This window comes from Meleagris gallopavo, chromosome 3, assembly GCF_000146605.3.
Source record: "Meleagris gallopavo isolate NT-WF06-2002-E0010 breed Aviagen turkey brand Nicholas breeding stock chromosome 3, Turkey_5.1, whole genome shotgun sequence".
NCBI lineage: Eukaryota > Metazoa > Chordata > Aves > Galliformes > Phasianidae > Meleagris > Meleagris gallopavo.
In genome coordinates, this window is record NC_015013.2 from 89,687,743 (window position 1) to 89,706,669 (window position 18,927).

Below are 18,927 nucleotides of genomic sequence, written 5' to 3' on the forward strand. Positions count from 1 at the left end.
TTTTGTGTGTGTTAGTGCTGGAATAAAATCTTAAGAAAAGAAAAGGCAAGTTGATGTTGATCTCATACTGTAGGCTTCTCCTGTTTCTGTTTTTTAAATTGAGAAATTATGCCAAAACATTACGCAAAATCCTGATCTAGCTGTAGATTTCTCTGTTCATTGCAGAGGTTGGACTAGATGATCTTTAAAAGTCCCTCTTAATTCAAACAACTCTATGATTCTATGATCATTTCTTATTGTTTGCTGGGGTCGTCATAGGCACCACTTGCTCTCTATGTTGCCTGATTCAATTTTGCTGCTTTTTATTATTACTTCCTAATTTGCATACAGACATGAAGCACACAGTGCAATCATAGCCTTTTTGTGCCAACCCTTTTACAAACACAATGGAACTGTCTCTCTCTGCAAAACTTCTTGCAACTTCTTTTATAGTAAATTGAAAGACATAGGAATGATTCAACTTATCTTAAAATAGACACGTTAAATTACTCTTTCAAATTACCTATTTCCTTATTCTGACTATAAAGGTAGCCCAGCTGATTAGCTTAGGAGGAGATGCTCACAGCGGAGACATCAGCAGTTAGATAAGATGATTCCTACACTTAGTCACAGGTTCCCATGGCTTCTTCCACCTCACAGACATAATTCAGGTTGCAGATTATTTATTGCCTCCTCATAGAATACAAACTAACACATAAGACAAATATTTCCTGAAAGTATCAAAAACTTGTTAGAATAAAGTTTGTTCAGAACCTTACATGTAAATAATGCAAGATACTCTCACTGTGCAAAGCACCCTCATTGAAGAACAACCAATATTATCTGTAACTTAAAAGTACATACATATATTTCAGATAACGAATATGAGGTTCTTGTATAAAAATGTAATCGATTTATCTAAGGATAAATTCATGGAGATGAACACTACCACCTCTGTTCAACTGATGGGGCACAGTCATGAGAGAAAGCTTGCCAACAGCACTCCAGAACCCAAGTCTACTGCTTTATCCCTCAAATCCTCTCTCTTGTGCAATCACTAGGATATCCCAATACTCCCAAGAAGCCATCGCTTCCTGCAGCATTCCTATAATGGCTCACTGACCAGAACACTGAGATATAATAATAGAATGACTGAGGTTGGAAAAGACTTCTAAGATCATCTAGTTCAATTGTCCGCTAATCACCAATGTTGCCCTCTAAACCATGCCCCTCAGTGCTACATCTACACTTTCCTTAAACATCTCCAAGGACGATGACCCTACCTCCTACCTGGGCAGCGTGTTCCAGTCCTAAACTGCTCTTTCTAAGAATGAACTTTCCCTAATATCCAACCTGAACCTCTACTGGTGCAACTTGAGGCCATTACCTCTTATTCTAAAAATTCACCATCCATAAATATTTTTAGAGAAAGTCTGAAGAAGTGCTCATGCTCCTCATATAAAAATAAAATTGCATCTTCCTGAATTGTTTTCGTTTAGTTCTTATTTCTTTAGACTCTAAAATCTTTCTTCTCAGATGTTTGGTAAAGTCTCCAGATTATCACAAAAATCTTCAACCAGAAATACCTGCTGAACCTGAAAGTAAAACATATGAAGAGACTGAGGTGACAGATCGTGATGGGTCAGCTCCTTATTGGGAAGCCCTTCTAACACATGGCTGCAGACACAACTCATTAATATGACCACTCTCTCTCTTCAACACTTTTGGCACATGGAAGATTCTCCCTTTAACAGGTTACTAACAGTCTTAAACAAAGTTATCTATGCCCTTTTATTTACAAGTTGGACAAGTGAAAATCTATAAGAATAAGGGGAGGGGGTTATGGCTTTAAGCTGTGTCAGGGGAAGTTCAGGTTGAATATTAAGAAAAAAATTCCTTTTCAGAAAGACTGGTGAGGTATCAGAACAGGCTGCCCACGAAGGTGGTGGAGTTCCTGTACTTGGAGGTGAAGACGTAGTACTTACAAAGAAGATTTAGTGGACAATATAGTGGACAGTTGGACTAGAAGATCTCACAGGTCTTTTCCAATATTAATGATTCTATCATGATTCTATGATGATTTTCTGAAGGTTTTAAAATGCTGTTGCTGATGCTTGAGCATATACATTATTCAGCAGAGGAATGCTCACACAGATTCCCTATTAAGCTAAAATAAGCTGAATTTGAGAGCGCCAAGGCAACATTTTTCAGGCACAGACATTTTCACTGCATCATCATTTCCCTATTTAAATGTTTGAAGAGTTTTGAAATACTAAATTTAGTATATTTATATTTAGAAGAAATGCAGAAGTTATATTTGGATTAAATAATTTCTAAAGGAGACACTATTATTTTTAAATTGCTTGATCAAAAAGTCCAGAATGTTTTCTCCCTTAGTAAGATTTTTAATTAAAGCTGCATATTTTTAAGATGAATCTTTTATCTTAACCTTACCTTTTGACACTTCCAATTAGCCTCATGGAAAGAATTAAATAAAATGTCCTCTCTACCAATACATTGATTCAGGGAGGATAAAAAGCAAGATAACCTATTCATTTCCTTCTATGAATGATGCCTTGTATAAATGCAGTCTCTTATCACCATACTGTTCTATAACCAAGGTTCATTTCTCAGACATGCTGACATGTGGGATGGTAGAATAGCTTAGTACTTATCAATAGCATAAAGTTTTGTCAGTGCGTTCTTAGCTCATTTTGTTACAAATTGCTTGTTAAAATGTTTTGTTAAAAACGTTTCCTTCTTGTTTTCAAACTCACTGCCAGTTCCCTAGGAGTTCAGTTACAGGATTCACTTCTAAAAATAACTTCAGAAACTTAGTTTAGTAAAAATTTGCTTGTTTTGTCACCTAACTGTGTAGCAGATACTCTACACATTTATTTGAAATATTAATTCTGATGAGAAAATTCCCCAAATAAAGTAAAGGACATCACAATAGGACACAGCTTTTTTGTTTTGTTTTGTTTTTGTTTTTGTTTTTGCTTCAGTACAGAGCAGGAAGAAGCAATTGTCTGGATGCAAATACTCACTCACTGAATTAGTGAAAAGAACTATTCAAAATTTAGGATGGTGGATATTGAAGGACTTTCACAGTCAGACTCTACATTAGACAGAAAGTATTAGTATTTCTCTGTATGGAGAAATTAGATACATGTAAGTAGACCTGTAATGGAAGACACCTCTCTGAAGGTCCAGTTCACATCATAGCAGAAAGTTTGAAAAAAATTTTTGGTCCACTTCATCAGAGAGTTAAAGGCCACTATTAGCCTCAAGTATCAGAATTTTTTTGAGGGCACTCTGCATCTGAAGAACAGATTTCTGTTTCTACCAGACCTTTTTTTTTTTCCTCAGACATACTGTCCAGGGAAAAGGACCTTGTGGCATATATTGGTGCTTACAAACCCTTTCCAGTTATGGCATCCTTTACTGATCATGGTCAGTTTGTGCTCAGTTCATCTCAATTTCAGATGCTGTTCAGCAGCTCCAATACAGTGGTCTATTCCATTGCTTCTCTGCCATCCACTTTGCATGTCTCAGCTTCTGGCAAGAAGGAAGGGAAGAAATATGCAGGAATATTTCAGTCCGCAAGGGAGAATTTCCCAGTCACAAATGTTCCTTTCCAATTTGTATACTTTGAGCCTAAAGGTAAACCTTTGACTGGAAAAGCTACAAGACATACACTCAGAACTAGCATGTAAGTCAAGGATATCTTTTGCTTCTTCCTCTTTTTCTTGTGTGCAGATCAACATTCTTCTCATTTACTGAATATCACTGAATTCTGTTTTGCTCATATTTCTCCCTATAGAGAAGGACTTAGGGGTCCTGGCAGATAAGAAGCTTTACACAAGAGTAAGGGAAATAATTGTCCACCTCTATATTTACCCCTCTCTTTAGGTTTAAAAGAAAGAAGTGAAGCGGTTGGAGTGTGTCCAGCAGAGGGCCACAAAGCTGTGAGTGTCCCATCTCTGAGCTAAAGGCCAGGTTGAATGGGGCCCTGGGGAGCCTGATCTGGTGAGTGGTAACCCTGCTTGTGGCAGGAGGTGTAGAACTAGATGATCTTTAATGACCCTTCCAATCCAAATCTTTCTATAATTCTCTGATACCAATTCTTAAAATTTCTGAGTGTCTTTTAAGGTCTCAAAGGTAATAAGTTTTTGTAAAATAACCAATCCCCAAAGCAACTCTTCTAATAAGAAGATTCTCTTTAGGTAAAATCCATATTTGCCAGGTATGCTTTATTTTACATATAAAATATGTATTTATTTCAGATTAATTTAACAAGCCTTGAAAATAAAAACATATATTTGCTAAAATTTGAATCTCTAGCCCCCTTTCTCATGTTTCAAAAGCAGTAAACTTATCTTCACTTAATGGAGGCAGAAATTATCTTTCGAAAAATTATTGAAACTAATGATTGCAATTTCACACTATTCCACAAGTCACGGTGCTGTTTCTTCGTGCTCTAATGAGCAACTGACTATAAATGCCTGTTTTGAGTGTCCCATTTGTATAACATTAATTTTTCCTTGACACTTAATGTCAGTTATACCATTTTATAAGAAATCATCAACTCAGATGTGCATTAAACATCCCTACAGCATCAAAACATTTAATGTATAATATCATATCTTGTCTCCACTGCCTTGTTGGAGATAACTAACAAAGAAATGCACATTCCTTGTCACTCTTTGGTTTTCACTTAGCAAATAGCCCAGTTTAACTGAGTAAAATTAGGTGTAATACTGCTACAGTCTACTAAAGATTAGACTGATAGGTAACAACTTCTCTTAAACACTTTGTATTACTTTTCATATTTTCAGAACAAGTTGCCAAAAATATTTGTCTGCTTAGAAAGTCGTCTTGAAAACTGTTCATGCGGTGATTCTGCAGGGAAGAAGCAAAGGAAATCTGGACTCAAATTGAAGTCCTAAGTAATTTCTTTAGATATAAACTATGCTAAGTAATTCTTTCATAATGTTCACGTAATATTTTACCCTCATCTGTAACATAAAAAAGTAAGCAGCTACTCATTGCTATGGTGTATGAGAATAAGATACAGGAGATCTAAAAACAGTTCACACAGCAAAATCTTACTGCAAATTTCACTAATAAAGAATATATCTCTTTCCAAAAAAGTAATGCATCCAGATGGCATGTATACTACTGCAAAACACTGCAGAGAAAACTCAAAAATAAATCTTTATTGAGATTTGTCTTCACTGGCTTCTTCAACAATGTAATTCAACTTCCTTTGTTTACCCCAACACATCACCTTCTTTAAGAAATCTCCACTTGTATTGATCTGGTCTCCACTGCTCTCCACTCTTCCGTAGTACAGGAAATTAAGATAAAAACATCTAATCTTAAATGCTTCAGATCATTATTATTTCTTCCATTCACCAATGATCGTGTGTGCTCATAGGCAAATTTTAAAATAAAAATGTTTTAAAAATATATTAAAGATAAGCTCCTTGTATCTTCTACCTATAGCCTAGAAAACACTTAATGCATGTTCATACTTCTCCAAATTCCTGTGCTAAAATTTATACAACAGCTCCAACACTTCTGGAAGACATTTAGCCTATCACAAAATAACTCATCCAATTAGTGAATTACACCAATATGCTGTTATGAAATGGTACTTTCACTTTCCCAGATATTTTGTGTGCTTTTGCACATTCAGCCTAATGTATGCTGCAGGTAGACATAATTGTACCACAGTTTTAATAAGCCATTCTGATGAAAAACACTAGAGGAAAAAAATAAAAAATTCCACTCAAAAAGGCGCTTTTAGAGTTTGGCTTTAAGGCACATCCATCAGCTCAGCCCTTCAGAACTGATGCTGAAACTGATGTCACTGCCAAGAAAAAGTAGTAAGCATAGCTTCCTCTTCATAAGCCAAAAGCAGGCTCCATCAGTCATGATGCCTATTCAGAGACACGAAGCTAAATCTCATGGGGTTTCAAAACCAACATAAAAGAAACCAAAGCTCAACCAGCCTTGTTCCCTTTCTCCTCTTCAGCACCGAGGAAGTCATTAGTCACCAGTCTACTTTTGGTTTTAAGGAAATGCACCACACTCTTTTCTTGGTGGTGCATAGCAATAGGACAAGAATTAAAGGCCTAAAACTTGAATAAAGGAAGTACCATGCTAGCATGCAGAAGAACTTATTTACAGTAAGGGTGATGGAGAACTGGAACAGGTTGCCCAGAGAGGTTGTGGAGTTTCCTTCTATGGAGATATTCAAGACCTGCCCAGACAGCTATCTGTGCAACCTATTCTAGGGAATCTAATATGGCAGAGGTGTTGAACTCAGTGATCTCTTGAGGTCCCTTCCAACCCCTGCAATTCTGTGATTCTGTGACTAATAATTATGAGAGGGGTTAAATAATGGTATATACTTTTATGTATTTATATTTACATGTATATATGTACATGCTGCATCTGAGTCAACACAAGATAATGTGCAGCATTAATGATCTACATATGATCTACATTGCCAAGCTACAAGGGATACTAGTTTTCAGCACAGTTTCCTATTGCTTTAGCTGGTGTACAAAGCTCATTCCTTTCTTACAACATAGTCAGGATGCAGCAGACTTATGGACCATGTGGTAGCTCATTAGAACTCCTGTACACCTTGCTAGTTCTGCCTTGGGCAGACTGCTGCACGGTGGCTTCACTTCTGCTGAATTCTTCAGAACTATGTCTTTTCTGATCATGCAGCTGAAAATACCTAGCAGTATATGCTAATGCTGTCAGTTCTAACAGTTTTATTGTAAATTCCACAGTAGTTAATTAAAAATGTTGCATGCACTGGAAAAAAAAATATTACTACTACTGATTTCTAGAAAGTTTTACTTAGTTCTCATGATGCTAAGAACTTGATAAGGAAAAGATCAAAAAGATTTCATTTACACCAAACTCAACTATTTTTGCCTTCATTCTTTTTGGTGAATTAGGAGTTTATTCACGATGTAAATGTCCCATCCCTGGAAATGCTCAAGGCCATGTTGGACAGGTTGCTGGGCACCCTGATTTAGTGCCTGATTTACTGGTTTGGCAGCCCTGCCCATGCCAGGGGGGTTGGAACTGTGTAATCTTTGAGGTTTCTTCCAACCCAAATCATTCTATGACTCTGTGATTCTATATAATGCCACACTGTATTAGTATAGTACTACTATGCTAGGAAACACTAGAAGAAATTTAATTACCTCCCAGCTATGCCCAAACTCGGAGAGTGTTCATTGGCATGAGAATTAGAAGAATATTATAGCCTGCTTGCCATTAAGTTCAGTTCCATTAAATAATGCTCACAGACCTATGAAATCAATTAAGTACTTGCATAGATAGCCAAGAAAAAAACATTTAAAGCTTTAACCCCTGTCTTGATGTTAGCTCTATAAAGCTATTAAACTCCAGTCTGGATTTCGTTAGCACTGTGCAAGTCAGCAGCTAATTCTGTAACCACACTGCCTGACTCGCCTCTCTCCTATTCATATCTAATATGAATTGTTTTGAGAAGAGGTGAAAGAAAACAGAACACTGTGTATCAGGTGTATCAGGCAGAAGAAAATACTGACCTGACTAAAACATGAAGAGAGAAAACAGTTCAGTTTTTTCTTTACATAAAATTGCCATCCTTAGAGCAATGTAGAACAGGAGTGTGGTTTTTTTGTTTGTTTCTTTGTGTTGTTGATGTTGTTGTTGTTACTTCCATAGAAAGGAAAGTTTTAGCTATATTTCATAGAATCATAGAATGGCTTGGGTTGGAAGGGACCCCAAGGATCATCAGGTTCCAACCCCCTGCCACAGGCAGGGTCACCAGCCTCCAGAATTTTAGTTCTAGACTGCTTATGCCAGAATCTGCTGAAAATTTAGGACATTTACAGAGAATAAAGGAACTCCATGAGATTCTGGATGGGACACTGGAACAAAATGAAAAATCATTTTCTTACTTCCTTAAGGATTTTTCATACAAAAAGCTATATCAAACTGAAATAGATTTTTTTTTTCAGAAACAATTTCTTTACTCAGAGTTTGAGTTGTTGAATTTTTTATTTCAGACATCTTTGGATTTTTTATAATTATTTGTATTTTATAAAAATATAGTTTGTATAATTATTTTATATTTCAGTATATAATTAAATCTAAGTTCATTGAACCAGACTTTCAAATTGGAAAAAATATTAAAGGATGCGAACATTTAATCCATGAAAGAATGTTAAATTGGATCAGTTCAAAGGTAAAAAGTAATAAAATAATAAAAAATACATTTTTATGTTTGATGTAATATTCAAACTCAAGAACTCATCAATCTTGCATTCACAGTTTTTTGTCTTCTCTGAGCAATACTGAAAAGGAGTCTATTGGTTTTTCTGTACAGTCTGTCATTAACACTGACACAATTTTCATCCAGGAATCTCATAGAACAATAAAGTAACTTCTTCCACTGTCAGCAAGGAAAATCACATATAAAATAAGATGGCATGAATTTCCACAGCTTTTCTGACATGGAATCCCAACAGAGAAAATTCAGTTTAAATTTTACAAATACTTATAGAATCTATACTGGTAACAACAATGTTGCAATAAATTAATTGATGTTTGTCCAGAAATGTCAAAATTATGAAGATATATATGGAGAACATCTAACGGAAAATTCTGCAATTGACCTACAGTAGGACATCGCTTTATCAGTAGATATCTTTACACTAAAGATTATACATCCAAGTCTGCATCAGTTTCCTTCAGTCTGAACTTGGTCATGGATTTGGTAAAATTTCTGTCAGCACTCACTAGTGTTCAGTAACTTAAATGTACCCACTTCTATAGGGCATCAGGGAGACGTTACACAATATTGTGTACATTTTTACAGCAAGGAATGAAGAATTGTCTTTGTATGAACAGTTTTCCCACAGTATGCAATTTTGTTTCATCCATCTTTTAGTCCCAGCCCAATTCATAAGGCCCCCCAGGTCTTGCAACTCCAGGAAAAAAAAAATATATATATCTAAGTAATATTTGGATTGCACCATACTCTCCTGGACCATTACTGTACACCTGAAGTCTAACTCAGTAACATCCCACACCAGAATGAAGTCATGAGCAGCCACAGATCATTAAGAAAATCCAGGCCAGACTCTGAAATTCACGGCCATCCTTCACCCATTCCCCACACACATCCTCCTTCTCTGTACCACACCATCTGCAGTCACTTCCCATTCCTCAGGGACCAGTTTACCTGTCTGTCCTGCAGTTGTAGCAAACAGCCTGTGGGGAATCCTGGATGGAATCTTCAGTCCAGCTCTTATCTGGTAATATCTGCAAAGAAAGGATTAGAAATGGCATGCTGTTACACAGTTGGCTTGATCTGACTTAAAAAATCTTTGAGAAAAACATCTTAGGTATCCATAGACAAACAAAAGCCCCTATAAGAACCGAAATGCTCAGAAATACTGAACCTTTTCTTCTGCTGTATAATTTTAGCTACAGTTATAATTTATATTGCTGCCAATCAGGATCATTCTATTTTACAGCAGTCTGAGTGGACATGGAGAGGAAATGTGTCTCCAATGATAAGGATAGGTTGTAAAAAGATCTTGGCTTTCTGTACAGAAAAAAGGAGTCGAGAAAGATCTGTGGTAAAATGCAGTGAGATCAGACACTGATCAGGGAGACAAATAAAGAGAGACAAATATTTAATACAAAATAAGGGAAGAGGAAACTTCTGCGGAAAGAAAACAAATGTTCTAATCTCAGACCTGGAAAAACTCACTTCATACATAGGGATTATCATTCCCATACAGGAACACGACATATTGTCATTAGCTTTAATCATATCTAAAGCAATTGTGTTCTAGTTATTTGCCATTCTGTAGGTGATTCCTACTTTAAGTGAAGGATGACAAAAGGATGACAAAAGAGAAGAAAACACCAGCAGTTTCACCAGCTCATTACAGATGCAGGACACTTCAGAAAGTTTGAAAACAAGAGCTCAGTCTAAACAGAGAAAGAAACTTATAGAATTTTCCCTTGTCAGCACTTTCATAAGCAAGGAATAACAGGCACTGCATATAAGCTGTTGTGTAGCACAGGACACTACTGTTTATTTGCAGCTCTCCCACTGAGCTGCTGAAAAACCACGCTAGTGCCAATTCTTCTCTCTTCGCATTTTCTTCTTACAGTGTGTTTGGTCTGTTCATTTATAAATTCCTCACAACAGGGTTATCTCACAAGTAGTTGGAGATATTTTCATCCTGATTTGTGTTCAGCCTCTAAACACAAAAATTAGAATTGTAAAGATCTATCCTGAAGACTTTAAGACAGCTGAATTACTTCTTCAGGAAAGTACATACAACAGTACATGGAAATGAACTGTTAGAAAGCCCAGTGTTATTTGAATTGCTGAATAAACAACAGCTCACAGAAGTTACACTTACCATCTTTACTTGCCATGTAGTAGTGAGCAACCCAGATCTCTCTGTTGGGTTAAAAGCTGAAGGAAGGGGTTTGATGAGGAGAGAAAAAAGTCTTTAGTGGAAATTCACTCGTTGTCCCCCACAGCAGAAAGCTCACATTACCCTACATAATCAACCCTGTAGGTCCTTGTCCACCTGGAAATAGTCCCAGCATGATCTCTGGCAATTTTTGGTATCCATTTTAGGCAACAGCTTGGAAATGAAAACTCTGCATTTGTTCTTCAGTTTACAGAATTCTAAACACACAACAGCCACTTAAAAAGACTGTCAACCAAAGCTTAACTGTGTGATCTTTCTATTCCTTACACTGTTCTTTCACAACAGTGGAAGTTTTGAATTAATTTTATTGGTGTTAATGTCTTCCAAAACAAGTACAAGAATTATGTTTTAAAACCTTCCATATTTTCATTGTTTAACTGGAAAAAAAAATATTCCCTAACTGGTTTATCCACAGTTCTAGCATTTCAAAATCACACCAATATGGTATTAGTGGATTTCCACAGCAGTGAAATGAGATAGTACTCAGTATGGAGGAATTAATATAATGTTACTTCATGTCACTTCCAGTATACTTATCTAAGAATGACTTCCTAGAGCTGTCTTGTAATTCTTCTAGATTTTTGTCTCATGGAATTGTGATGGGTTATCCCTGGCTAAGGGTCAAAGTCCCAGCCTTTCTCTCAACCACTCTCCTCAGCAAAACAACTGGAAAAATATCGCAAAATGTCTTGTGGGTCAAAATAAAGAGTGGGGGGTCAATTACTAGTTACAATCACTGGCAAAATAGAGTCACCTTGCAGAAAATTAATATGATTTCCTGCCAGTTTGGGTAGTATGATACAAAACCAAACATTACCTACATTCCATGCCATTTTTCCCAGTTTGAACAGCACTCCATCACTCCTACTTTTCTCCATTCCTTTGACCAGCAACAGGGGAAACAAAATATCCCGAGTTGAAAAGGATTGATAAGGATCATTGATTTCAACCACTGGCTCCACACAGAACCACTCAAAATCAAACCCTGTGTCTGAGAGAACTATCAAAATGCTTCTTGAACTCCAACAGCTTGGGGCCATGATCACTGCTTTTGGAGCCTGCTTCACCTTCTGGTGAGGAGCCTTTTCCTAGTATCCAGTCTAACCCAATGTCCAGTCCATAGGCTATACCTGGCATGTGAGAAATAGGTTAGGTGGTACTCCTCTTTGAGTAAACAGATGATAGCATTTTTGTGTGCGTGTTTTTTGTTGCTGTTGCTGTTATTATTGGATGTTATTTTTAAATAAGAACAGTGCAGAAAAGCTTATTTAGTAAAATAGGAATACCATGGAAAAATGGATAATGAGGAACAGGTGCTGCGAAGGAAAGATGAGGAAACAGCAAGCTGATTTCAAGAAAAGATCTAAAGGAACTTGGCACATAGCTCAGCAAAACACAGCAATCAGATCCCCTCTATATCTATAAATACACTGAAAGGAAAAACATCAGGAAGGAAGAAGGAGAGCAAGGTACAAGAAAGTACAACATTGGCACAAGAACAACTACATATAACTGTCCATGAATAAATGCAATTTAGAAACCAGAAGTTGTAGCTAGCAAATGAACAAGATTGTGAAACTTTCCCCTAGTAGAAGCAGAGATGAAAAAGCCAATTTGTTTTTAGGGGAAACACAGTAAATTTCTGAATGATCTATAGGACTTGGATCCTTCCCATCTTCAGGACCAGCATTATTTACGTAGGCAGTCTGTACCAGTCCAAATCTCATCTCTCCAGTGAGACTGTCTGCATAGGTCAACCCAGTAGCAATGAATTTGCCGTCATCACTTTCACTGGCCATTTGTGAATTGCTCATCTTTAAGATGACTGATAATTTGAATGTTAACTTTGTTTTTCCATGCCAGGACACTCATTGATCCCTGATGACCTCTACTGACTCACCTGGGGCACTGACACTGGAACCTCCGTTGGGAACCTGACTCTACTAATGGATGTGCTGGGTTATACAGCCACTCCTTGCTTCTCCCTTTCAGAAGTCAGAGCTACTGGCACCTTCCAGCTTCTCAGCGCAGAAGTGGTCAGACTTCCTCTCAAGAGAACCAATGTCGCTCTCAGATGTTAACTGCTCACTTAATGCTCAGGCAAGGTGCAGAGGTTTGTTTCACTCTCTGTTAACTGTTACTGTCGTATTGAAATGCACAGAGGAAGTATTTAGTTTTAAGCGAATCAAATGTTTTTACTTCAGGAAGCTCATCATGTCATCTCTAGTGATTTACAAAAGGCAGTGCCTAATCCCAAAGGACTCACAACAAAAAACAGAAGAAAAACGCAACGAGGGAGAAGGCTGGTACCAGCCTTGTTCTGACACTTGAACTACATCTTGCCATTGCTTACTCCTCTCTGATTAATGCCAGATCATCTCATCTCCCAAGGTGCTATGTACTTGACTTCCATTGCCAATGACATCAGTGATGGCATAATAGAGATTAGGCTAAGAAGGGTTGGTGAATCTGAGAAAAGAAATTTGGTGGATAATATTTGATGTATCTTTCTATCAAACTGGATCACTCCCATTAGGAGCCCTGAGTTATCCAGTTATTCCTTCAGCCTAGGAAAAAAAAAAAAAGTTGCCCAGTAACAATGCTACAGGATAAACTACATAGCTTCTGCCTATTTTGAATTATACCTGACCAACTCTAAGGCTTAGAATTTCATCCTGACTTTGGCTGCATTTTAATAAATAAGCCTTAAGCTAGTAAATACTGCAAACAAGCTGACTGCATGCTGAGTCCTGTCATTCAGCCTGGAGTTCCTGTTGCTTCTCAGACCAGATGCCCTCCAGCAGTCCCTGTCAGCAAAACTTCTGTTGAATTACTGCTGCTAGGGAGCTGCAGCAGCACACTGTTTTGGAAAACAATGAGGAAGAGAGACTTCTCCACCAGAATAGCATGAGACCCCAAATCTCTATCCAAGAAGTAACATCATTGGCTATAAGAGGAGTTTAAACTTGTTATTTTTCTGCAGGAAAGAACATATATTCCATCTCTGGTAATGTTAGTAAGCCTTTTTTGTCTTGTGATGATTATTCCCTTATGAGGACTTCTAAATATGTATCAAGTAGTTGCTATACATTCCAGAAGATTTTCAGGGTCAGATGAAACAACTGTAATTATCTAGGATGATTCCTAGAAAAATACAGCACCTAGGATTTTACTGAACAATCAGTCAGAAAATAAATACAAGCTATTAGTTCCTGTACAGACACTGGGGGCTGAAAAAAGGGCATACCTGCAAATTAGCTTCATGATGAAAACATGAAAATTAAAAAAACAATACTTTTCTGTCTTTCAGGTGTATTTCTGTTTTCCCATCAGTAAGACAGATTGGAAACATTGCTATGAAAGATTTTGTAACTTTGCATCAAACAAAAAAGGATATTCCTCGCTCATGGCAAAAAACCAACCAACCAAACAACAACAAAAAAAACAGTTACATATCTGACAAGTCAACAGTATTTCACAGGTCTATAAAGTGCGTGAGTCAAATAGCAGTGCATTGTCCATCCTCTGTCCCTTGTGGTCTATTTTGCATAGGATTTGGATAGCATATTGTTTTTGATGGGTTCTGTATGGTATTCAAAGACAGAATAAGAGAAGGTAATAGTTTTACATCTAGGATAGAGGAAAGAATCATTAAAGATACAGAATCATTAAGGTTGAAAAAGGCCTCTATAATCATCTAGTCCAGCCATCAGCTCATCCCCAGCATGCCCACTAAACCATGTCCCTATGTGCTACATTTACCCTTTTCTTGAAAACCTGCAGAGACAGAAATTTCACCACCTCCCTGGGCAGCCCGTTACAAAATCCTCAGGCTCTTTAACTTTTGATGAAGGTGGATCTAAAATTAATAGAAAATGAGAAGAACAATCCATATCCTCCTTGCAGTATAATAATGTAGCCCTCATCTCTAGCTTGAGGGCATAGTTGATATACTGCAAGCTGGCCATCTACAGTGAGGCTGTAGACAAGCAGGCAAGTGAAAAAGGAAATTTTCCAGTTATAAATGTTTGGTAGTCCCTTTTCCTTTTCCTTCCCTCCCCTTCTTTCCCCTCCCCTTTACCTCCCCTCTCCTTCCTTTCCCGCTCCTTTCCTCTCCTCTCCTTTCCTTTTTTCTTTCCTTTTTCATTTATTGTTATAACAATAAATTGTATTAAGCTTTATAAACCTACAGAGTATTTATGTGATTCATTATCATCCAAGCAAACAGTATGCAAAGGATCTCAGGATCTTGCTGAAGATGCTTAGTATGTCCCAAGATCAAATACAAATAGACATGCTGAGCCTGAATAGAAATCTTGAGCCCAAGATGTAGGGCTGGAAACTCTCAAACTAAGTGGGCCTGAATAAAATGCGGAAAAGATATACTACCTTTTGGCATTCAAGCATTAAGTTTAAGAGAAGAGCTTCCATACTTCAGTGTGTTACTGAATCAAAGCATATACTTGGCACTTGATACTTTTGATGCAAGGCTTTCATTTGGATCCAGGTAAGCCAGAACCTTGATCATTTTTATACTTCTAACTTCTTGTACCTTTCCATCAGATGATCTTTTCTCTGCAGAACCTTGCAACTCTACAGGCCATAAAAGCTCCAGGCCCTGCATCCCTGCAGCTCTCTGACAATTAGACCAACTAGCACTCTTTACATCTACTTTTACACTCACTTCAGGGGTTCTTGCCCTTTCACGCTCACCAAGGTAGCAGTGCTGTCTTTAATTTGGTTCCATATCCATACTCTTAAAGCAATCAGCCATTTTCTTCCATTTCAGGCAAATTAGAGGTGAAGAAGAGCAGGTAGTGGAATGATGAACAGCAGAGTAAAATGAAAGTAGACATGCTCTATTGTTTTCAAGAGAGGTTGGCAAAGGAAAGGGCAGAAAAATTAGGACCCTAATAAGGATATGAGCACTTATATTCTTTTCTCAAAGGCAATGAGAAACCTTGGAAACATGGTTTAATTTAGTCTCAGAGTCAAGTAGTAACATTTTTCAATCTGTTTTTAAATTATATGAGCAGCTAGAGATGGAAAGATTTTCAGCTCTTCTGGCTGAAGCATCTGAAATATCTGACACTGAAATAATCTCAGAGAGATACATAACCCTTAGCTGTTCTGGGTGTCAAGAAGAGGCACTCTATGGAAATTATTTAATAGATATAAAAGGAGATAAATATTTCTGAAGGTCATTCTTTTCATTCTTAGTTCAAATGGTTACATTACAGCTTTTTTTACAAGCATAAGATGCACAGCCAGACAAACATGGTGACTCTCATGACTTCTGAAGTTTTTCTGTAACACTTGTAAACTGAGATGTATATGCAGGTGTTTAGATTTGGAAGAGACAACAGAAAACGATAACCAGAAAACGGCTTCTCAGAAGGCTGAGAAAGGCTGCGCCTTTAAAAAGCATACAAACCTTTTCATGATATGATTCTCACATCTTCCCAGAAGACTGAAAGCCAAAGTGGTCTTGCAAACTCACTGGAAACAATGGATATATCTAACCTAGCAGACCAGGAAGATATTTTTCAGTTTATGCACAACCTGGCAATTTTCCAATCCCAAATGAATACAAAACCTGGGTGTCTCCCAGCTATTGTCCCTGAGTTTGTTTCCAAAAGAAAGAAGCCTGGGAACATGACCAAGATACAGAGTGATCTGACACACAGTGACTCATGACAGTGACTACGTCAGTGGGCAAGGGTGGACAACTGGTGTCCTCTACCTGGACTTCTGTAAGGCCATTGACACACTCTCACAAAACATCCTTGTCACTAAATTGGGAAGATATGTATTTGAATGGTGGACTAGAAAGCAGATAAGGAATTGACCAAATGGCCACACTCTAAGAGGTGTAGTCAATGGCTCGATACCCATGTGGAGGTCAGTGGTGTTTTTGAGGCATCTGTACTGGGACTTATACTGCTTAATATCTTCATTAACAATACAGACAATGGGACTGAGTTCACTAAAGGGGATAGAAGGACTGAAGACAACCAAATCATTGCCCTCTAAAGAAATTTTCCTTCTCCTCCTCCTTCTCTTTATGCCCTTTTCCTTATTTTTCTCATTTTTACTTCTTTCGCTCCAGGTTTTCTTTTCTATTGTTTCAGAAAATGGGCCATCTCTATTTCCTCCCACTCACTCCATACAAATAAAATTAGTAAGTGTGGGAACTAACCCAAATTTACCTATTTTTCTCACTGAAGTATTGGCAGTACTGAAGGAACTATTACCCCTCTTCCAAGAAAGTTGAATACTTTCTTCTAAAAGTACACTCTGTTCTGGAATAAACCTCACAGCTCTGGAGATCAAATTATTGTTTTCTGTGGAATGGATGTATCATTAACAACTGCATCAAAACCTCTCTTCGGAATGTTTTTGCTGATACAAGTTCTCTCTCCTTTACAGAAAGTCTGTACAGAATAGTGAATAGAGTCTTGATTCCCAACTGCTTCATGAATCTGCTGCCTCTGCTAAAGCTCTGACCTTCTTTTTGAGCTAATCCTCAAAATGTTAATCATGTAAAAATTCAGAGAGAGTCATTCCAGAATTTTTTTCACAGTATTAGTTTTTTTTTTAAAGAAGACAAAATAGAAGTAGAGCAGAAACAAATTATATGACACCTGAGATACCACCAAATCGTGGAGGTGCCTGGAGTTCATAGCTCCTTAAGCTTATATAAGTAATATCTCCAAAATAGTTGCAAATATGCTCTTTGTGTGAGCAGAACACGGTACCACATCACATCCTTCTCTCTAAATTGGAGAAGTATGGATCTGAAAGACAGACAGTTCAATGCATTAAGATGTGGTTGGCTGGATGCAGCCAACAGGTTGTGATCACCAGTTCTATGCCACCTGGTGGATGGTGGATGAAAAACTTAACATGAGTCAGCAATGTGCTCATGCAGCTTGGAAAGCAAATGGCATCCTAGGCTCCATCAGAAGAGGGGTGGCCAGCAGGGACAGGGAGATGCTCTTGTGCAAGAGCTACTCTGCTCTTGTGAAGACCTATCTGGAGTACTGTGTCCAGGTCTGGAGCCCCCAGTACAAGAAAGAGAGCTGTTGGAGAGAGTCCAGAGGAGAGCCACAAAGATGATCAGAGGACTGGAGCACCTCTTCTACGAAAAAAGGCTGAGGGATCTGGGAAGAGAAAACTGCAGGGTGACATCATTGCAGCTTTCCAGTACCTAAAGGGAGCCTATAAACAGGAGGGGAATCAACTTTTTGAAAGGGTAGGTAACAGCAGGACAAGGGGAAATGTTTTTAAGTTGAGGGAGGGAAGATTTAGGCTGTCAGGGGGAAGTTCTTTACAGAGAGAGTGGTGAGGTGCTGGAACAGGCTGCCCAGAGAGGTTGTGGATGTCCCGTCCTGGAAGTATTCAAGGCCAGACTGGATGGGGCCCCGGGCAGCATGGTCTAATATTAAATGTGGAGGTTGGTGGCCCTGCCTGTGGCAGGGGGGTTGGAGCTTGATGATCTTTGAGGTCCCTTCCAACTGGGGCCACTCTGGAATTCTGTGGTTGGAGGCTGGTCACAAGCGGTGTCCCCAGGAGTCAGTCTTGAGACTGGTACTCTTCAATATCTTTATCAGTGACATAGATGATGGAGTTGAGAGCACCCTCAGAAAGTTTGCTGATGACACCAAGCTGAGCAGTGCGGTCAATACACTGGAGGGAAGGGAAGCCAATCAGAGGACCTGGACAGGCTGGAGAAGTGGGCCCATGTGAATCTGAGGTTCAACAAGGCCAAGTGCAAGGTGTTGCACTTGAGTCAGGGCAATCCCACATTTTTAGACAAGCTGGGGAAAGATCTCCTGTGCAGGAAGACCTAACTGTGAGTGAGTCACCAAAGAGCTTATCATACTATTAGATAGACTGCATCACTGTGAAACCTTGGGAGACTGGAGTGTAACAGAGAGAGCAAACGGCATCTGTTCGCGTCTAAAGGTAAACAGTAGGTTCTTCTGTATGCATTGTTAATCTTGACGCTTGAGAAACCTTCCATCCTTCAGCACTGTTCTCTGGGAGAAGCTAGGGCTAATTAACTGATTAGAGGAACAGGAATTTCTTGTTTGTAAGTGAATGGTATATAAGATGTACGTTGAATACAAGTAGAACTCTTCTGATACTACAAGAAACTGAGAGAGCTCTCTAAATGGACTGAGTGCTGACAATCTCCTTGAGAGCAACCCTGTGGAGAAGGACTTCAGGGTCCTAGTAGATGAGAAGCTGGACATGAGCCAGCAGTGCGCGCTTGCACCCCAGAAGGCCAACTGTTCTGGGCTGCATTAAAAAAGGGGCGGCTAGCAGGGAGAGGGAGGTGATTGTCCCCCTCTACTCAGCTTGTGAGGCCCCATCTGGAGTACTGCATCCAGGCCTGGGGCCCCCA

The 18,927-nt window shown here is 38.4% G+C and overlaps 1 protein-coding gene across 1 annotated transcript in view; it reads right to left on the bottom strand.

The window, feature by feature from the left end:
- Nucleotides 1-9,161: 9,161 nt before the first annotated feature.
- The window catches only part of LOC104910485 (protein FAM135B-like), a 36,400-nt gene continuing 26,634 nt past the window's right edge, over nucleotides 9,162-18,927 (bottom strand). The window contains exon 4 of the mRNA XM_031552980.1: nucleotides 9,162-9,321. Within this exon, the coding sequence (XP_031408840.1) occupies nucleotides 9,162-9,321 (160 nt within the window). The remainder of the gene's footprint in view (nucleotides 9,322-18,927) is intronic.